This window comes from Leiobunum rupestre, chromosome 3, assembly GCF_980474605.1.
Source record: "Leiobunum rupestre chromosome 3, qqLeiRupe1.1.hap1, whole genome shotgun sequence".
Taxonomy (NCBI): domain Eukaryota; kingdom Metazoa; phylum Arthropoda; class Arachnida; order Opiliones; family Sclerosomatidae; genus Leiobunum; species Leiobunum rupestre.
In genome coordinates, this window is record NC_143386.1 from 69,160,073 (window position 1) to 69,183,429 (window position 23,357).

Consider the following 23,357-nt stretch of genomic DNA (forward strand, 5'->3'; position numbering starts at 1 on the left):
TTTATTCATGACACATTAACAATTAATTTAAAATCTACAAGAAATCGTTGAACGTTATTCTTAAACAAACGTCTTGGAATTCTCGTAATTTCATGTTTTTTAATTAAATATAGATTGCCAATGTTGCACTTTTACTCATCAATGTCCTGAAAATAGCCTACGACGTTTACCAGAAAAACCCTTTCCTGATACATAGTCTTCCTTCGTTAATCAAACTTTTGACAGAAGTAAGTTACACTTTTTTGTTCCCAAAAAGCAGAATTTTTAGTATAATTCCATGCAATTATGATTAAATTAAAATTAACACAATGGTTTATTGGAGCAGGATAAAAACTGGTTTAAATATTTTTTAGAAATTTCCCATTTTTAAGCTCCTGGCATTTATAGAAAATAATTAATAGTTATTTGAAATTGGAATACCAAGTGATATGTTTCAAAATTTGTTTTATTCGATTCAAAAAATATTTATCAAACTCGGGGTGTCGTGATCAAAACCGTAATATTTTACAATATTTATTTCTCTTTGAAATAAATTGAAATAATCGCTAAAAAGTCGGTTTTCATCATTGGAGAAAAATAATTTACCTTTGACTTCTTAAATTTTAAGTAAAAGAGTCTTTCTGTAGTTGACGTGTTTCCATGTTTGTCTTTTACCCTTAAGTTCTTACAGATGCTGTGTGAGGTCAGAAAAATTCTTAAATCGGTTCAGCAATTTTCTTTCAGTTGAATTATATTTTAATTATTTTGAATAGTCTAAGGGCCCGTTCCAGAGACGAAAAACTCTCGTAAAGTTACGAAAAAGGCGGCGTGTCTAGTAGAAATACGATACTGTTTCCAAAATGCGTTCCAGAGACGTTTTAACGAGACAAAAAGTCTAGTATTTCTACGAGAGCTCAGGAGCTATAGTAGAGCTCTCGTAAATGCGTTTGGGGACGAAAATAATAATTTTTTTAGAAAATGGCGGTGGAGATTCTTCGAGCTAACGTGATAAAGCAAGGTGTAATCAACATCGAAACAGACATCGCGCTGAAAATAATGTATCGTGAGTGTCCCAATACTAAGAATTGATTTAAAAAATGATTGTACGAGTGACCAATGAAACATTTACCTGAAACCGCGTTTATTGGGCTACAAATGGGAATGGCCGAGGCCCGAATTGAAGGGCGTTCTATAGATTCTGCTACGCAGGTAAGAATTCCTTTACCACTATTTTTATTTAATATTAAAACGAAAAGGAGAATGAACGATCTTTTCGTTTTGATATTTTGGTGTATTATAAAATAATCTTATTATAGATTATTTGTTTTAGGAAGACGGCGAATAATTATCGACACCGATCTCTAAAGTTGAGTGTTTGTCGAATCATTCCAGGTGTAAACATCAACAGTCAAATCATTTTTGTATTACCCCTCGATTTTTATTACATTTGCCTCCTTGTAATAAAATATTTTAAATTTGCTAACCAACACGTATATATTTATTGAAGTAGCTGTGGTATTTTTAAATTTAGCTGTCATTAACAGATAAATTTATCCTTTCCCGATCGATAAATAATCACACAAAAAAAACACTTGAGGACATTGACCGGTTTGTTAAAAATCAAATCAACCGCCAAATCTAATATGAGTAATAAGTAGGGTGTAGATGGAGCCTGGGGGGGGGGGGGGGGGGGGCTAAGAAAGAAAATAATAACAGCTGATTTTTGCGTCTTCGTTGGGTAGTCAAAAGAGGCATAAATATGGCTGAGTACGTTGCTCTTTTGGCCCTTCGTGGAGCAAATGCGATAAATCAAGGTGTTAATAATGTTGAACCAGATGTACCGCGAGAAAGAATGTATCGAGAGAGACCCAATCTTGTGGATTTGAGTAATGAAGAATTTTTGGCACATTACCGTTTACCTAACACGGTATTTATCATAGACATAATAAAGAAATAGACACCTTACGCGGAGTTTGATTTGCCAAAAATATACGGGAGCGATAACTAGCAGACAACCGGTATTTGTTCCGTATTCCTGTGGTACCACGTTTAAGCGACGCCTGTCGATTAGGCGAGAAAATACAAAATCATCACGTGACACATCACACATGTTCGTGTTTGTAATCTTTTAGGTACTCTGACGTGATTCGCGAATATTTTGGCTGTGAGAATTTAAAATAAGGTAAATTTTTATTATAATTTTTAAATAAGTCAATTAATTCTTTCAAAACCCAAATAAAAAGCAGCAGATGATCTTATAATTTAAAACACAAAATTCTAATTGCGAAATGATATTTTGTCAAAGGCTTAAGTAACTATCCGGTTTGTTGTGGTTAAACTGGTTATGGCTTGTTATGGGAATATTCTGAGATTCTAAATTGTATACAAAAGTAAATGGAATTTTGTTGAAAAGGATGATTCTACCTTGGATTAATAATGATTCTACTAAAGGTATGTAGCTATTGTCCTTGAAATAAAATTAGCTTTGACAATTTAAGTCTGATGGCTTGACCCTTCATTTTTAGATTTTTGTCCTTCGCTAATTTGTGGAGTCTGAGCTTGCAATATAAATTAATAACTTTCTTAATGATGATGTTCGATTCCAACTTCAGCATCAAACATGTTCGTGGTGATCTGGTAAGATGTCCATGCCAACAATATTTCGTAATACAGCAAGTTCTAGTTCTTAGACTACATTTCTTTTATAGAGAGAGGAATATATCTTCATAACAACTAAACAAAATTGGCTAAAAACCAAGGAGATCTTACTCAAATTATAATAACATAATTAAACCTACACGAAATGATCCTTGTTCAAAATTTAAAGGTGAGAAGTTAGCATCACCGGTTTTTTCTATTTCACTTTCAACTGGATGTAATTTCTTTAAATTAAATAAAAAAATTATTTTGACTATTTTTACTCATTTTAATTCTATGGAAACCAAACCAGAGTTGGAATGGCTTTTGGTGTGGCCCACCTTTTGCCATTTACAATTTGTATATCCCGTTCTAAAAAGTGATCATTACAAATTAAATCATGATTTGAATGTGTCGCGATTTACAGCAATTGTCCATTGAGAAAGTATTGTAGGTTTAGATAAGGGAAACCTATAGTTATATAAAGATTTTAAATAAGAATGAATATTCATTGAAATAATATGATAGTTTAATCCTACTTATAAAGCGCCACTAAACTTAAGTGGCGCTTTGGACTAGGCGCCCACTGGCTCTCTGTTTCGTATCCGTCCTGCCTTCCACAAGGCATTGTCTCCGTTACGAAGCTTAGGCTTGTGGAAGCCAGGACAGAGACGTTACGAGGAGTAGTGAGCGCTTGGCCTAGGCCATGTAGTACCTAACGCTTAGGAATATTTATCCGGTTTAAAATCAGATGCAAAAACTTTAGGGGTGAATTTGATAAACGGGTAGTACTTTTATGTTAGCTAACATGTTTCATAATTCGTTTTGGTGATTTTTTTATTAAAAAGTTATAGAAAAAGTGTTTTCTACTAAAAATCTTGTTTTTATTTGGTAAAAAAGGTTAATTTAGTGTTTTTATGCATTGCAATAACAAGTAAAACAATACCGGAAAAGGTTTCATTCCATAAGTAGGATTAAATTATCATATTATTTTGATGAATATTTATTCTTATTTAAAATCTTTATATAACGAAACCTACAATACTTTCTCAATGGACAATTGCTGTAAATCGCGACACATTCAAATAATGATTTAATTTGTAATGATCACTTTTTAGAACGGGATATACAAATTGTAAATGGCAAAAGGTGGGTCACACTAAAAGCCATTCCAACTCTGGTTTGGTTTCCATAGAATTAAAATGAGTAAAAATAGTCAAAATAATTTTTTTATTTAATTTAAAGAAATTACATCCAGTTGAAAGTGAAATAGAAAAAACCGGTGATGCTAACTTCTCACCTTTAAATTTTGACCAAGGATCATTTCGTGTAGGTTTAATTATGTTATTAAAATTTGAGTAAGATCTCCTTGGTTTTTAGCCAATTTTGTTTAGTTGTTATGAAGAGATATTCCTCCCTCTATAAAAGAAATGTAGTCTAAGAACTAGAACTTGCTGTATTACGAAATATTGTTGGCATGGACATCTTACCAGATCACCACGAACATGTTTGATGCTGAAGTTGGAATCGAACATCATCATTAAGAAAGTTATTAATTTATATTGCAAGCTCAGACTCCACAAATTAGCGAAGGGCAAAAATCTAGAAATGAAGGGTCAAGCCATCAGACTTAAATTGTCAAAGCTAATTTTATTTCAAGGACAATAGCTACATAACTTTAGTAGAATCATTATTAATCCAAGGTAGAATCATCCTTTTCATCAAAATTCCATTTACTTTTGTTTACAATTTAGAATCTCAGAATATTCCCATAACAAGCCATAACCACAACAAACCGGATAGATACTTAAGCCTTTGACAAAATATCATTTCGCAATTAGAATGTTTTTGTTTTTAATTATAAGATCATCTGCTGCTTTTTATTTGGGTTTTGAAAGAATTAATTGACTTATTTAAAAATTATAATAAAAATTTACCTTATTTTAAATTATCACAGCCAAAATATTCGCGAATCACGTCAGAGTACCTAAAAGATTACAAACACGAACATGTGTGACGTGTCACGTGATGATTTTGTATTTTCTCGCCTAATCGACAGGCGTCGCTTAAACGTGGTACCACAGGAATACGGAACAAATACCGGTTGTCTGCTAGTTATCGCTCCCGTATTTACCCCCCGTAGAATCTTGGGTCTATTTCTTTATTATGTCTATGGTATTTATAAAGCTTTGGGAATTGCTAAGGCCTGATTTGGATCACCAAACACAAAGAGGTCGTCCAATTGATTCTGCTACGCAGGTAAGAATTTCTTTGCCATTATTACTTAATAACAAAACGAAGAGAAAATAAAGACCAATCGTTTCGTTTCATATTTAAGTTTACATACAATGTAAAACGAAAAGAAGATCGATTGAATAGTAGTCTTTTCGTTTTGATATATTTCAAAAGTCGCCATTGGATCAATTGTATAATGAAATTAACTTATTACAGATCCTCATATGTTTGCATTTTTTTTTGCGACAGAGAGCATTCAGTGAGTCACGGCGAATGATTATCGACACAGAACTGTCAAGTCGAGTGTGAGCCGCATCATTCGTCGTGTGACAGCGGCTATCAACAGTAAAAACGTTTAAAACGAAGATGGCGCGACTAGAAAATAACAATATGACGTCTTGCAACGTCACACATGCTTTTGGTAGTTAACATTAATCGAATACAATGATGTTTAAAAATAAATTATAAATAAATTTAAAAAAATAATTTTTTACTGCCCCAAAAATGCCATAGAAATTTCAGATATATTATTATTATATTTCATTCATTCTATTTAGTTGTATTGTCTGATACAAATTTTAACTAAGTAAAAAAGTGTTCGATTGTACCTGTTTTAAAACATATCTTCGTCATTTCTTGTAGCAAACACACAACAATGATGTTAAAATTTAACTTAAAAAAAGAATCAAAACATTTTCAGAACCTGTTTGAGGATTAAATGTCAATTATCTAATGTAAATTCCGTCATCACTCGTTATCTATTCATTCCACGGCGCTGCGGTTGGTCTCATTCGATTCAGCACTTAGTAGTATGTAAGATGATTACATTGTGGTCGTCCGGGGAGAAATTTGTAGACACGGGTGCTGGTTTAAATGAATATTTTCGAACTTTTTGAAAAAACACCATTTATGGTTTGCACATATTTCGTTATAGCTCGGAAACTATTCATCCGGCGGAATTGCGGTTGTTCTCATTCGATTCGGCACAAAATAATACGTACGATCCGAAAAAATGGTTGGTCCTGGCCAAATGTCTGATATACCTTTTCAACATTTAGTGAAATTCCGAAAAAAAACCTTTGTTTAGTGTACTTTTGGTCATACCTCCACAACTATTAGTCCCAGCGATCCGTGGCATGTCTCCTTCGACTCAACGTTAAAACATACTACAGAAACGATACCCAACTTGACCGGATTGCTAAATTTAACATTTGGGGATTTTCTTTTCATATTTGAGAAAAAACCACGCGATTCGGTACAAGTTCGGCCATAACTCGGAAACGGGTCATCTTACGCGCATGTGGTTGGAGGCATTCGACTCAGGGTAAAATGTACCATCCGGAACAAAACCAAACACGGCTCAATTCGGTGAAAGCAAATTTAGGGGGCAACTGCCCCCCTACTACCCCCCTTGCCCCCCCCCCCAAAAAACTGTGTTGTCCACCCCGCATCGCTGCGGACTCATCGGATCCTCAAAGTAGACATCAAAATAGAATTTTTAGACCACATTGCAAGTTGGGACGAATTTTGCCGGTGAGCTACCCTCTTTTACCCGTACTAGTACTCCATCAACGTCCAGTTGGTAAGCCATATCTTTGTATATTACAATTGTGTAGTTAACAATACTTTTCAATTTCTAATTTTTACACTATTTTTTTTACATTTATTTCAATTATGTTTGCGATTCCACCACTAGAATCCTGGACGTTGTGGCGGACTGGCCTGGGAGTACTCACGATTCAAGCAAATGGACAAATTGTGACCTCAGGACTCATCTCTCCTCGATGGATACAGAGAGATCATGGCTAATTGGAGACAGTGGCTACCCTCTGGAACCTTGGCTGATGCGTCCCATTCTCCATCCGGGAACTCAGCCGCAGGAGAGATTCAACCGTCGTCTTAGAAGAGCCCGCAGTTGCATCGAAAGATGCAATGGTCTCTTCAAATCTCTATGGCGCGTGTTGAGTGACTACGGAGGGAATTTGTTGTATAAACCTCAAAATGTTTGTCAATTGGTTCTCGCTTGCGCCATTTTGTACAACTTCTACCTTGCCTGACCCAATGGTAGAAGATGGACAAGATGATGCAAGTGTTCTCGCGAGCCCCACAACCCACGCTTGCAAGCTCGTGCCAATAACATTTAAACCAATTGGTCGAAAACCTAGAACATCGCAGGAATCACTAGACCAATTGGATTGAAATGGAATTTTCATGTTCTAATTAATTATTACTTAACTTTAACTTAATTTAAATATAACTTTCACATTTTTCTTATTTTTAAAATTGCTTCCTCCTCACTTTATAACGATGTTTAAACAATTCTCAATGATGTAGTCAGGGGTCCAGGGTTTGGTGATCTCAAGTCAACTTCTTGCAATTCCCAAAACTTTATGTGCCAAAAATTCTTGTAATTTTCTCCCGATACATTTTTTCTCATTGTTACATCTGGTTATTCCTTGTTTTACACCTTGATTTTTCACATTTGTTCCACTTTACTAAAAATTATTTTCATTCTTAAAATAAAGTATTTATTTAATATTGTAACTCTGGTTTTTAAGTAATTTGAATTTAAGAAAAAAGCCCCTTTGGCCAAATACCAACAGTTACTATTAAAAAAACATCTTGAAATATATTTAAGATATGTTTAATTGTTTATTGAAAAAATTGTTCACTCATGGGTAAAAAAATACAGGTAGGTGTTAACCCCCTTTTAAAAAAATTTAAATCTACCGCCAAAAATAGGAAAAAATAGGTAGATGGAGACAGCTCCCTAGGAATAAAAACTTTGGTCAGCTGTTTGACTAGACACAAGATAGATAATACCATATATTTTTGCTAAACAATAAAATTTTGCTGTTGCAGGACGTTTTTACATCTGAAAGCTAGTGAAAAGGTAATTATTAATAATAATTAATTTTATTTTAAAGGAGTAGACATACTGCTCGTATATGATCTTGTCCTTTTCAGCTGGAACATGAGCATTATGAATGAAAACCAAAATTTTATTTAAATTGTCCAAATGAAGTGAAAAGGAATTAAAAAGTTGGCCATTCTGCTCTATTTGGGTGACCATTTCTTGGAGTATCTTTTCCAAAAGTTCATTCAAACGTTCCTGATTGTTAACTACAGAATGGGCAGCCTGATCTAATGCATTAGCACTGCTAGTAGTAGGTTCGGAGGGCTCTGGTATGGTACGCAGCCTCTTATTGCTTCTTTTATCACCTTCAATATGTATACCAAATTATTACTTATAATGTAAATTTATACCAATCTGTTTTTCAGGGAATGTACAAAAAGAGTCACGTTAACAATACCACTATTGGATTTTTCTTCTACTGTTGGCCTAGGTGGGTTTGGAAGTGGGTTTTCAGCCCTTGCAACTATTTAATTATTGCTCTAGTTATTAATATATCTAAACTGCACATTTCTAAACATACCAGTTTCATTGAAAATATCTTGCGTGTTTAATTTTTGTTTTTTTGCCATTTTGTTGTCATTAATTTGGGAAGCTAAATTAAATTCAAAATAACTAATGATACCTTCTACTTTTATTTCTTAAGATATTATACCACTTCTCTTCGATGTTAAATTTCGGGGAACACTACCACCCTTGCTCGGTGGTGTATTTAATGGACACATGAAAAAACGCCCGGCACTTGGTGAATTAAAAAAAACACCACTTGTTGTGGTTGGAGGAGTGTGAAGCCCACTGGTGCCTACAGAAGGTACGGGTTTTGGTTTATATCGTTGCAAATGTAATGTATTTAAAATTAAAATTTTATATTTAAAGTAAATGAAGAGCAGTTTTATGTACCTGTTTCTTCATTGCCATCGTGTCTATTCTATTATCACCACCTGTTATTCCGTGAAGAGCAGTTTCACCAATTAGCTTCATTATCCGAACCTCAAGTGGCGACAGCTCATCATAACTGACTTGTCCACCCCCGGTTGCTTTTCTGGTCCTTATCATATCTTGGGCCTTTTTCTTTATGGAACTTTTATAGTCGGACCACTTTGCTCGTATTTGACTTCCACTCCTTACAATGCCCATTCCCACTGCTGACACTTCTTTCGCAATTTCCTCCCAAGCTTTTGTTACTTCTTCCGCACTTTCATATCTCTTTCCTATGCCCATTTCTCTTTGCACTAGCCTCATTCTCGCTTCAATTTTCGCCCGGTGCTCACCTTCGCTGTCTTTTCTATTGGCTTTCCCCATTTTTGAAATTTCACATTTATAAAAAAAAATGTAAATATATAAAAACCAATGTAAATATATAAAAAACAAATGTAAATATATAAAAACTTATTTAATTTTATAAATAAAATAAAATATAAATAATAAAATAACTGATAAGTAGCCGATATTAGGAAGTCGAAAGTGGAAAGTTGCCGCTTTTTACAAGTAAGATTTAACGCACAACGCAAAAATATCTTTGGAAGTGACTTGCTTCCCGCCGATATTTTCCGGCGTTTCTATTGGCTATGGCGGGGGGCGGAGCTTATTTGAAAAGTTGTCTCTGGAACGCGTTTAAGATACGAGAGTTCGGGTCTCGTAGATTTGCTCTCGTAACTTTTTAACTTACGAGAGTTCAGAATTTGTCTCTGGAACGGGCCCTTAGTCGATAATTCAAAATAACGGTCAAAAACGCCGCCGATCAGTTTAGTAAAATATTTTCGGCGGCGTAATCGTCGGCCATTTTCGGTATGGAGATACAGGCCAGAAGGCAGGCAAGGCTGCCAGATTTCGATAAACGGCCAACTCTCTCAAAAGTTTTCGATTTCAAAACGAAAATTTTGCGGCGTAGCTATCGACTAAGACAATTGTATAACACTAAAACTTTCTTTTCGTTTTAGAGTTTAGCACTTTCTCTCATTTTATCGGGGCGTGCACGTGGCATCCGACGCTCAGGACTTCTATTTGTATATTGGTGTCTCTCAACATTGGCCGGAATCATTTCAATCAGATCAATTATTTCCTTAACGTTAAAGGAGGTATGGCTACTTTCTTATTAATTACAAAACGCTACATTTACATGGGGTAGCACCATTAGACCGTTTTTGCAGAAAAACAAACAAAATTTAAAAAAAATTAAATTATTTATCTGACTCACTTGTACACAGTTATAATTCGTGAATATTAATTAAACAAATTCAATATTTTGTTAACCAGCTGTTAAAACCATTAATTTATTACGGCACCAGTGAGCAGAGCTATTTCCAGGTTAAAAAATTTAATAGAAAAATTAACTTTAATAATTCACATTTCTCCAACAATAGATTTAAACTTTGATAAATACAACGAATAACTGCAACGGATTTTCAAATAAATAAAGGACCCAAGGAAATAAAAAACAGTGACAAAATATAAATTCGAATACGTAGTCACTTATCATATAAGAGTTATCAAATGTTTTGAAGATGCGACACCGACAAAGCAGAAGTTCTCTTAGATGAATTAGGAACTGAATTGGGTAGCCAATTTATATAAAAAAGATATTTAAATAATTAATTCACGTAATTATTTTCGATGGCTCATAAAATTGAATCAACCTAATAGGCCTTTCTATAAAGTAACATTGGCCTTCTTGTTTAGATGTATTGGGCACGTCACTCGTGACGTAGAAGTGACGATTCACTATGATAGCCTATAGACGCTGGCATAAACTCTATTTATGTGTTATTCAACTTGTTAAGAATTTCCACGCGCTTCTTGATATTTTAGCGTAAATGGGCTCGAGCGATTTCGCACGTGCTCCCTAAACAATTCGCGAGCCTTTAACGCTAAAATGTTAACGAGCGCGTGGAACATTTTTAACAAGTTGAATAAGACATGAATTAAAATTCAACGAGTCGCCCTTTTTATAAAGATCTAACCTTCAAAACTGAACTGAACTCCTACGTATCTCTGGCTTATTGCCAGAGGACGTAGTTAAGGGGACATTTTTAAATAACCAAATAGATTTTAGATGAAACTCGTTTACACCGGTAAAATATGGCCAAGTTAAGAATAATATATGGGGCGCCAAACCGGAAAAAACGAAATAACATTTCTAGAAATATTTTAACATTTCTAGGAATATTTTAACACTTCTTGGAATATTTTAACAATTCTAGGAATATTTTAACAATTCTAGGAATATTTTCAAACTCTAGGAATATTTTCAAACTCTAGGAATATTTTCAAACTCTAGGAATATTTTCAAACTCTAGAAATATTATAAAATTACCTATCAATTTTAAGAATCCTATATATTTTTTAAAGCGTTTCCTAGTTATTTAAAGAGAGACGTTTCCTATATATTTTACGGACATATAATATCTTTCGGCAAAACGCGGGAGATAAAGCAGCGCTTGTAGTTTCCAATCGGAGAGTTGAATTAATGGCTTCAAAAGTCGCTCGACGACTTAGGCCTAAGGTAGTGCCTTGGGTATTAGCCTAGCTGATGATGAAACACTGTAAAGGCGAACTCTGATGGTTCTTGTACCGTTGGTGGGATGGTTTTTGTACCGTTGATGGGATGGTTCTTGTACCGTTGATGGGATGGTTCTTGTACCGTTGATGGGATGGTTCTTGTACCGTTGATGGGATGGTTCTTGTACCGTTGATGGGATGGTTCTTGTACCGTTAATGTAATGGTACTTGTACCGTTGATGGGATGGGACTTGTACCGTTGATGGGATGGTACTTAAACCGTTAATGGGGTGGTATTTTACCGTTGATGGGATGGTACTTTTACCGTTAATGGGGTGGTACTTGTACCATTGATGGGATGGTACTTGTACCGTTGATGGGATGGTTTTTGTACCTTTGATGGAGTGGTTCTGCAGTCTTCAATAAGCGATCTGATTTACGGGTATCCTCTGGAAACCCTCGTCTCCTAATACCTAATTGAACTCGAATAGGGTCAACGGTACAAGTACCACTCCATCAACGGTACCATCATAGTTCACACTCAACTCTTCGATAGGAAACTACAAGCGCTGCTTTCTCTCCCGCGTTTGAGAGAGTTTGAAAATATTCCTAGAAGTTTGAAAATATTCCTAGAAGTTTGAAAATATTCCTAGAATTGTTAAAATATTCATAGAAGTGTTAAAATATTCATAGAAGTGTTAAAATATTCCTAGAAATGTTATTTAGTTTTTTCCGGTTTAGCGCCCCATAATATTACACGAATCAAAAGAAAACAAACCCAGTTTTGGAATATCAGAGTCCGCCAAAGGTTCTGCTGAGAGAACCTCAATATTTTACTTTTCAAATGCAAAGCAAGTGCGTTAAAAGGTTCGATGCTGCGGTTAATATATTTGGCTTCTTATATTGCGGATGTGTTTTTCCACTATCGGACACAATAACGCTAAAAGTGGGGTGGCGAAGTGGAAAGCACTCTTACCACTGGGTGAAAACTCGTAACACGCCTTCTGTATTTAGTTTGTAAGCTCTCTCACTGCTCGTTAGAGAGGTTTTCCATCGAGCTCTTCAGTTTCGCTCTTTCCATTAAAACTGGCTGAGATTAATAGAAAGTGTAGGGAACTGTTGGCTCGCTTGGCAAGAATGGTATGTCATCTACATATTGAAACCCACCCACCTAGGATAAAGGCGTTAAGAGTAGCTCCATTACTTGGGAATAAGTAGAGACGAGTCAGGCCCCCGATTGAGTCGGGCTTTTTATGCCCGACGCGGCCCGAGCCCGCTTCGGGTTGGGTAGGGCAGAAATAAATTTTAATTTTTTCGGGTCGGGTCGGATCGGGCAAATTTAATTTTTGAAAATTTCCGGTCGGGCCGGGTCGGGCTAATTTTCAATCTGGTCCGGGTCGGGCCGGGTTATTTTATTTTAAAATTAAATGGACCGCGTGGGGCCGGGCCAATTTTCAAAAGGGCCGGGCTTTTAAAAAAGGCCCGGCCCGACCCGACCCTTACCCGCGACTGCGTACTGCTTTGGTCGTGTGAAATGTTTCGGCCCTTCGGGTGTTGTACGAAGAGAGATAGAGGAAGAGAGAGGGGGTGGGAGAGAGATAGACGTAATGAATCATTTCAATGTCGTCTCAGTCGTCCGATTCGCCATAACTTCTCTTAGGTTTAGTTTTGGTTTTACTTTTGATTTCACGGCGTTAAAATGCAAATTTGCAAGTCGCGTGTCTCGGCGTACTTTGAAAAAATATAGCTAAAAGAATTCTAGATATTCCCGCGTAACAAACGAGTGACGAACGTGTATTTTCCAGCACGCGACTGACACTTGGTCCTCGAAGAACGAATTTAAAAGGTTCAACTCTTTCGCAACTAACTGTTCTTCACAAAAATTGTTTAAATAAATAAATGCCTCTTGTTATATTTTGTATTGCATATCTACATCTACACTATATAATAAAATAAAAAAAGCTTCATGCTATGGGTTGCGGCGGTTCTTCGGGTCTAATCGGGTTTCCGGGTCGGGTCGGGTTTTCGGGAATTATTTGTTTTTCAGGTCCTGTCGGGTTTCCAGGCCGGGCCGGGCAAAATCGATTTTTTAATTTATCGGGTCGGGTTGGGTCAGGTCGGCAAAAATTATTTTCATTTTTTACCGGTCGGGTCGGATCGGTCAAAATTTATTTTTACGTTTTTCTTAGCCAGGATTTGTTTTCGGGGAGGGCACACAATGAAAAAAAAAAGAAAACCAAAATTAAAAAAAAGTACATAAAACAATACGTTTCGGAGGCACGTGCCCCCTGTTTTTCCCCTCCCCTGGCTACGCCACTGGGTCGGGCCTGAAAAGAAGTGGGCCCAACTCGTCTCTTGGGTATTTAAAGCTGATGATAATAATGGTTATCGGCTTTAAAGTAAATGTGGGCTTTGTGTTGTTTGGAAAATGTTAGCTTTAAAAATCTTTTTTTGATATTTTATATTATAATATATTACATTATATTATTTTATATAATATAATTTATTATATAATACTTTTTTATTATTTTTACTCTTGACTTATTTACAATGGATGAAAATAAAAGTAAAGCTGAGCAAGAAAGTGAGCAATTCAGAGGTAGGGAAGTAGAAGCTATTGACCTCTTGTAGCGGGACTAGAGGCCAGATTAGGGTTAGTAAACAGGGAAATGGGGATATAAATTAATATAAATATTAATAATATAAGAGCAACGAAGACGTAACGAAAGCTTAGTTACTTAGGATGAGCTGACACCACTTGCGGGTTGGGTGGCGAAACTGCGGTTTTGGGTTTAGCAGGTGTTGACAATCGCATTGATAATACAGCAATGAAGAAACAAGTACATCAAACTGTACTTCATTTACTTAAAAAATAAAATTTTATTTGTTAAATATACATTATAACACAATATAAACAAAACCGCGTACCTTCTACAAGCGCCACCAGTTTGCACGCAACACCAGCCAAAACAAATGCTGTTTTTATTGGTATGCCAACTGCGGGGCAATTTAACGTTATCATATTAGTACCCCACCGAGCGTGAGTGCTAGTGCTCCCCTTAATTTTGCTAATAAAAATAAATGGAAAATTATTTCTAGAAAGATAATATACCATTATTTAATTGAAATTTAATTTAGCTTCCCTAATTGATGACAACCCATAACGTAAAAAACAAAGATTGACAGTGCAAGATATTGTCAATGCAATATATTGCCAATTAAATTAGAATATTAGTAACACTTGGTTTAGATATACTACTTACTAGCCGATATAGCTCAGTTACATTTTTTAAATCGACAGAAGGGCTGAAAAATTCAAAAGCAGTATTGTTAAGGTTGCTCTTTTCCTAGATTCCCCCAAAAACAGATTTACATAAATTTTCATATAAGCATATGCAACATAATTACTCATAAGTATGTCACTGTACCTTTATTCCATTCAAGAATCTTCACGAACGGTTTGTTTCACCTCGAACCAGTAAAAAGGTGGACTACGCCAGACTTTAACCTTTTTATGCTGGGAGTCACACTATTGGCTTCTTACATATGAATTTAAGCCAATGGAAAACCTCTAAATTAAATGAAATTTTTGGTTACGGAATTTAAGTCAGCCCTTTAGCTTTATTGAAATTCATAAACTCGCTCGGGTTGTGCGGTTGAAGTTAAATAATGAGTAGTTTAGAAAAAGAAAAGGTATGGGGACATTGACCAGTACGGTTCTGTTAAGTGATAGCTTTCCGAAAATGGAACAAGTCGTCAAAGTAGGATATTCCACCAGCGTTATTAAAACCCATATCAAGCCTGGAAGAGTAAGGCCTAGCCTCAAAAGAATCTGCAACCACTCCAACGTTGTTGATGCCCCAGAAAAGCTCAACCTGAATTTCCACTATTTTTTTCCAATAAACCTGCTTCTTTTATTTGACAATGTTAATTTATTAAAGAACCTGAGTCTCCGAGAACTTCATCAATTTGCATATTAATTGCATTAACAGCAGACAGTATATTGTAGTTTATTTTAGGTCATTAGCCTTGTTTGTTCAAACCGGTTTCTTTACTAAAATAAAGGTTTATCAGACGTAGAGCTAATTATACGACGGCATTATCGGCATTTGGGATTCGATGACGTCAAATATTACTTAGGGTACGGATGCCGCAATATCTGTGAAACAAACCGTTAATGAAGAAATAGAGCTCGTGGCATACTTATGTTATGTGATTATGTTACATATGATATAAGTAATAATTTGTTGATAAAAGAAGCCATTAAAAACTTTCAGTGCCAAAACATAAGTACACGTTGCTATGTCTGTAGTAAATAATCAAGAACGATTCAATTGGCTTTTGGAAATGATCCTAAACGAAATGGTAGCTCAAAGGGAACAAAATCCGCATTTTTACTAGCTTTTTCGAGTCATTTGGACAATACCAATAAAATTCTGGTGGGCTCTCTTATTCTGGCTAAAAAGGTCACTGAATTAATAACCCTGAAACATAAGAATATTTCTATTTACCTTTTCCCTAGTTTTCAGACAACAGTGAAACTATTTCTTTACTATTATCAGCTGGCCAAAGTTTTTGTTATTTTCCAACGGAGCTGTCTCCATCTTCATACTGGTTTTTATCTTAATATCAGGTTGGCGCTAGATTTTAATATATATTGGATATTTTTGGTTATAGTCTGCCTGTAATTTTTTACCCAAAAAGCAGTTTGGGGTTTAATACACATTTTATTAAGTATATTTGGGAGTTTTTAATTATTGGGTATCAGGTCAAATGTGAGATGTATTCCTTTTTCCAAAAATTAAAGCTGTATAATTAAATAACTATTTATATTTTAGAATTGAAATAAAATTTATGAAAGTGGAGCTAAAGTAAAAAATCAAGACCTAATATAAATAATAATTTGACTGAACTTGACAGTTTTGTGTTGATAATTATTCGCCGTCTCTCCAAAATAAATACGGTATATGATTATGCGAATCTGAATTAACATTACTTCATAAAACAATTGCTCCAATAGTGACATTTAAAAGATATCAAAACGAAAAGATCGTTCTCCTATCGTTCTTCTTTTCGTTTAATTAATAGGTAATAATAATTCTAAAGGAATTGTTAACCGGGTAAAAAAACCTATTGTCCGCCCTTCAATACGGGCCTTGGCCATTTTCATTTGTAGCACATAAAACGCGATTTCGGGTAAATGTTAGATTGGTAGTCAATTCATTGTATTGGTTCACTCACGATACATTCTTTTCAGCGGTACATCTGTTTCGATATTGTTTACACCTTGATCTATCACGTTAGATCGAAGAAACTCCAGCGCCATTTTCCCCAAGAAATTATCATTTTAGCTTCTGATCGCGTTTACGACCAGAGCTCTATTAGAAAATAATAGACATTTGGTCTTGTTAAATTGTCTCTGGCACGCGTTTTTGAAAGTGTCGTTATTCCACACGAACGGCCACTTTCTCGTTATTAAACAGGACTTTTTCGTCTCTAAACCGTTGCGGTTGCTTAGATATTAACTTAGCTGATTATAATTACGATTATTATTATTTCATCATTCGGAAATACTGAAACAGCCCATTTATACTTTTCAATTTTTTGGATAATCTTCATGAAACTTTCAAAATTACTAAATTTGATAATATTTCCCAAAAATAGGTGTTTTAATTATATATAAAGAATTTAACTTTGTTAGCTAACTTGCGCTTATACACCAATTAAAAGAAAACAAGACAACGATTTAAAAAAGTGCACCAGAAAAGAAGTTACTGTTGAAAACTAAAAACCAAAACGCACTTGTAGGGAGAGCTTAAATTAACTGGCGATTAAAGCGGACTGAAACACTCCTATCGCTGATTTCTTGACCTGACACGATGGGTTACGTGAGAATTAAAATGAATTTAAACCAAAATTCTTTAAAACAAAACCACTACTTTATTTTAACTGATTTAACTAAATTATTTTACTTAATGCCTTAACACAAGGGGCGCTTAACTAGGAAACGGCCGCAGCCGCTCCTTTCTAGACTGCGACTCTTCTGCTTCTCTAACGGTTTTCTTTTTGAATAAAAACATTTTCCCTTTCATAAGACTGCCCCTAACGGCCAGTAAATCCTCTTTTGGGGATTTTTTCAACACGTCGACACTTTGTCCACATTCCCTTTTATTTCTCAACATGAGGAAACAACTTCCTCGAGCTACTTGGGGAATTTCCACACTTCACTTTTTTCGCTTCCCTTCCTAGGGGGTCTATTAGCTATTTATTTGACAAAAGGTATTGGCCCAAATGGCGCCTACAAAATACGTGGGGAAATACCGATAACTAAATTCACAAAAACATACATACAATACACTACGAAATTACAAATATTACAAAATTAAATTCAACATAACAATACACTACGAAATTACAAATATTACAAAATTAAATTCAACATAACAATACACTAATTTACCTATATACATTAAAATTATAAGTTTATATTTAATTAATTAATTAAAATTAAAAACCACTTTATACAATCGAGATTTAACAGTAACTAAAATTAAATTAGCAAGGAGAAACATTACTGTAATTAAATTTCTAATAGAATTTTATTTCATTTAAAGGTATATAATTTTTTTATTTATTTCATGTATATCTAAGTAAATTACACCCTAAACTAATATTGAATTTGGATTATTTTTAGGGGCACATAGGAAATGTGATTACATTTTCATTATGTATTGCCGAATTTTCGTCAGTAGCGTTTCTATTTTTTCTGTCTTCATTGTTAGATGCAAAACCTAAAAACGAAAAAGCGCCCAACACCGACTTTCTTCCTGATGAGGTACGTTATAATAATCTTTGTAATAAATTTATGTTGTGTTGGGTTCCAATTACCAATTCCTGCCATCGTTTTACTCCAAATGCGTATTAAAATTGTAGCTTTTCACTTATTGAAATGCTCTACGAGCTGTCATGTGAACTTCGTGGACCCTGGTCACAATGAAATTTGGTGCCCTATGAGGCATTTGTCTTCATTATGGAAGCGTTAACAGTAACTTCATTGAACATCTAATCTTAAATTTTCGTTATGAAAACACATCACATATCTCATTTATATAAAAAGTAATATTTTTTTTAGTTAAGCCCATGCCTAAGCGTCTATTTCATTTCTGCAGTTGATTTCTAACCCCTTGTACCAAAAACATCCAAAGGTAGAATCTATTGTTTTCTCGTTTGTTATGGGTTTGCCTTCAAAGCAGATTAGTGTTGATTCTATTTTCTGACCCCCATTTCTTGTTACCACCCAAGAGCACATATATTCCTTTTTCCATTCCTGAGGTTATATTATTTAGGCCAAGCCTTCAGAGTCCAAAACGAAGAAACCTCTTAAGAGTTTCGATCCGTATAAGTTCGAAGCGATTTGATAAACTTAGATTACGCATTAGTTTCCGTAAGAAACGCCGTATATTTAATTGAATAAACAAAGGCTGTACAAGCAAACCTTCGTGATAGACCTATTAACGGTTTTTTCGATATAAATTAGTGGTTTTGTTTCTATTTATTAATGACTTAAAGTAAGCACGGTCATAAAAATAGTCCATTTATTTGAAACAGAGTGAATCTCCCGAAGAGCACGCTTCATTCATTTCAAAGTGTTCTTTTTCATGGATGAGCAAGTACGTGTACCGTTTTTGAGTTAGCAGAGACCAAGTAGGCTTTCTTGTACCAACAGCCAGATTAAAACTTTTATTAGGAGCTTGAGACGACCACTTGTAGTGATAATTAAGACATAATTATATACATGGAAAGTTGTTTAACGCTGATAAGCCGGGTCAATTTTTAAAATCATCAAATTGTTCTATAAAATGACATATCTTTAGGAAGAATCTTGATTTTTAATAAGAATTGATAAACTAATTGTATTTCTTAACTTGGTAATGAATAAATCTGCGTAGCAAGCGCAAAACGTTTTAAACCCTACCATAAAATAATTAATTTTTTCAACGAAATTCATGATATACGATTTTATCGCACATCAATCGAAATTTTCAATTTTGAAATAATAGGAGATATTGCCCTTAATCAGTTAATTATCCTTTTACATCTAGGTTAATATATATCGGATATAGAAGAGAAATAAAAAGCTCCGACATACCCAAATTGCAACGAAATCTAAACGTGAAGAAGACAAATTTTCAACTGGAGAAATATATGCCCAATCATTCGCTAATTTCCAAAGAAACAAAAAAGTAAGAGCAACTACTGTCATTTTCCAATTGTTTTATGCGCAAACGTTTTCCTTGTTTATACTACATATTTATGCATATCTGAGATTAAAACTTTTTGAACGATTACGATTGGCCTATTCATCGTATAGGCCTAACGGTTTGCCATTGATAATAGAAATTTCTATAAGTTTAACAGAAATCTAGTTTTGTGACGTAATAAAATTTTAATTTTCTTGTTTGATAATGAAGCAGAAATTTACAATGTAACAATTCAAAGTGGATATAGAATCTAGACATTTTTTCGATTTTTAATCCAAAGTTACAGCAAGTTGATCTTGTTTGTTTCTAATGCTCCGACAGAAAAGCGAATTAACCCACTGTTTTAGATAAACCGAATATTTTAATTTCTAAAAACAATGCTGGCGATGTTATTGCCGCAAAAGGATTTTGAAATACTAAACGAATGATACGTTTGTCTTTTTTTCGCGTATAGTATGATAATTCTCCCGATTCTCCTCATTTTCTCTAGCACAACTTTTTTTGGAACTATATCTGTTTCAGACTAAACGTGGAAAAAAACGGTCTCGCGTGTTGCTTACAAAGAAATCTCTTTGTGCCTTGGAAGTTCAGCGTTGACATCAAGCATTTTTACAAACGAACTTTTATTGAATATGTTTGTTTCGCATAGAGGATACTGATAAATATTGAACTTATTAATTACCATGGGAAAGTATACTAAAAAAACAATGAAACTGGAGAAGATCACACCAAATAATAAATTTATACCGTGTGATCTTCTCCAGTTTCATTGCTTTTTTGAGGATACTGATACTGGTTTTAACTTGTTTGACGAAAAAAAATAAGGGGTTCAGCTATTGCATGCAATTTTATGGTCATAAAATACGTGATTTTAGTTTACATTAAGCCTTGAAACTAAACAGTTATAATCGCAGGTTAAAATTTTTTCTTGGGTTTAGTAAACCTACCCGATCAGCACGGCAACAGTTGGTTCCGACAGTTCGAAAATATTTATTTTTCGCGTTGCCCATGTCAGAAACCACCTACTGTTTCGAAAGGTAGTCGGGCCCGCTAGTAAAGGTTTTATAAATGGCCGACGTCGGTAAATCAGTTGGCTCACCACCAAAATCACCGACGTTTTTTTCCGTTGGCACAGCTGCAGTCGGTTTAAACATATATTGAGTTGGCCTGGGGGTTGGATTCGCTGTAGTTATACGCCTCATTATAAGGTAGGCCTAGTATCATAAAAATAAACGTATTAAGTCAGTTTAGGTCATTTTAATTTAACGCTAGTTAAATTCGAACGCGTTGGACAATAAAAGAGCAAGAGTTATCACAGTTTTAGTATTTCACTTCTTGCGTACACTTCTGAGATCTAAGAAAAGTAAGGGTTGGTTTTCACTAGCGCAAAACCGTCGTGACGGCGGGCGTAAACGCAAAAATTTTCTATTAGGCCTAACGAGGATTTCAAAAGTTAGCGCCCGCCGTCACGGTGGTTTTGCCTTAGTGTAAACCAGCCTTAACCCTAAAATCCTAAATTCAAACGTTTGAAACATTAATGAGTAAGATTTCTAAAAATGTTAGTAGTACACTTATTGCGTATATTCATAGATCTAAAAAACTTTACCATAATAAAGGTTAATATTTTACTTTAAACTATTTATAATTTACAATTAACAATTTTCACTTGTATTAGACTAATGAAAAATAGTAATAAAATTGTGAGCACTTAAAAGGAACTTGGCCAGTTTAATAATGTCTTTTAAAATAAAATATATAGACTAGGTATAATACCATAACAGTATGAAACCTTAAAAAGTTACTTTTAAAATAGTCTTATAGTTCACGCAAAGTATAACAGAATCCATACCATGATTGGTAAATATTCCTAATATATCCTTCAAACAAGAGAAAGTTACATTGGGATCAAGAGCACATTTTCTTATATCAGATTGAAGGTTAAGACATTCCTGATCACTTTCTTGAGAGAACTCGGAGATAAATACACTTACGTCAGAAACGTTTGATTCAATTTCCCCTAAGTCTTCACTTTCATCACCTAAATAACATGTGGGTATATTTTCTTCATTGACAAGATTTAACCTTAGGTTCTCACGGCTAGTAATTGCTTTTGGGCGAGACTTAATTATTGGTACACCTATAGTAACATCTTTAAATGTAGAAGCAAATAGGGCTTTAGATTTAATTACAAAAGAACTTGATGAATTTGCCAAATCGTTTGCTAGTAGTTTTACGACATCATCTTAATATGCCCTTTTCCTTCTATATATTTGCCTCTCACAGTCACTTTCATCCGTTTTATATTATGAAAGGCTTAATTTGCATTTGATGTTTGAAAGTTGAAACTGGATTGTACATTGATGAAATCAACAACGTAACCACAATACGACAGAAACGGTAAAACAATCAAAATAAATATCCGAATTCTGTTATCAAACTAGGCTAAGCGTGTGCGCATGGCGCCGAAAACAATCATGGCTGCCGACGCGAAGAACGATACGACAAAGTGCCGATAAAACTACTAGATACAAAGCAGCCGTGAGTACGTCGACCGCTCCTTTCTTCAGCAGCGAAGAGCTGCGCAAACATGACTCCGCATCCGTCAAGTCATCAGGACGTCACCGTCGGCCAAAACCCAAAAATGTAGTAGGCAAAATCTGTCGAACCCACATGAGATGGAAAATCTCTATGGTATAGACAAAATTTGTTTTCCAATTATTGGTTGGCCCAGGGTCAGCCAAATACTCCGACTACAGGCCAACTGTTGGCCAACATATAAGCCAAAACCTTCATGCCGACAGGGGTGGCTGAAGGGCCGGGCGACCCGGGCAACTGCCCGGGGTGCCGAAATTGAGGTGCGCGCCTTTTTGGTTTACCAACAATTGGATTTGTTTATAAAAATTTTAATGAAAGCATAATATAATTGAAAAAACTTTTAGCTAATTAGAAATACAAATCGTTTTCCCAACAAAAATGTCTACCATCGTCGATGAACGTTTTTTCGCTATTATTTACTAACAATAGTAAATAAACCATAAAATTGCAGTGGATAGCACATCTTAGAGACGACGTTGTCTCCAATGTCATTAATGTTGATGACGAAGAGGAGAGGTCCCTGGACCGAGCCCTGTGGGACCCCAGACGATGCTTGGAGCCAATCGGAAGTGGCACCGGGCAGAACAACCGAAAAATCCCTATTTTCAAGGTAAACAGAGAGCCATTTTAGCGTGCGACCCCGGACCCCATAAGAGTGGAGCTTGGCCTTGAAAAGCTCGTGGAGGACCGAATCAAATGCTTTGCGGAATTCAAGGACACGGCCAGCTTGCTCAACGTCAGAGGTTCAATCGTTGACGCAGCATAGGAGCTGGGTTTCGGTGCTGAAGTCACTTCTGAAGCCGTGCTGGAACAGGTTCAGCCGATTGTGCTGGATGAAATGCGTAGAAGTGACAGACACACTGACAAGCTCATCGGCTTTCAGAACTTGGGACAGGAGAGCAATTGGGTGGTACTCAGTAGGATCGGATTTATCTCCACCCTTGTGTATCAGCGTGACGTTAGTCCGACTCCAATCACACGGAATAGCACCAGCGTCATAAGACAGCTGGAAGATGGTCGTAAGCGGAGCCGCTAATGCATCGGCGCACTGGCTCAATACTATTGACTGGATGCCGTCAGGGCCAGGGGCTTTATGCGGTTTGACTTAAGTCAACAGCTGGTGTATTTCTTTGACTGGGAAGATGATGTGCAAGAGCGGAACTACGGCCACATCATACGCCGGAAAAGTACGTCGGAAGGTAGACGCCAGGAGATTAGCTTTGTCTAGTGCTGTGGTG

The 23,357-nt window shown here is 35.4% G+C and overlaps 1 protein-coding gene across 1 annotated transcript in view; it reads left to right on the forward strand.

Moving 5' to 3' along the window:
* Positions 1–23,357, forward strand: part of LOC149954468 (ATP-binding cassette sub-family C member 3-like) — a 35,155-nt gene that overhangs the window by 6,766 nt on the left and 5,032 nt on the right. The window contains exons 3-7 of the mRNA XM_090169080.1: positions 114–227; positions 9,706–9,843; positions 17,958–18,098; positions 18,872–18,933; positions 19,366–19,506. Coding sequence (XP_090025206.1) covers positions 114–227; positions 9,706–9,843; positions 17,958–18,098; positions 18,872–18,933; positions 19,366–19,506 — 596 coding nt within the window. The remainder of the gene's footprint in view (positions 1–113; positions 228–9,705; positions 9,844–17,957; positions 18,099–18,871; positions 18,934–19,365; positions 19,507–23,357) is intronic.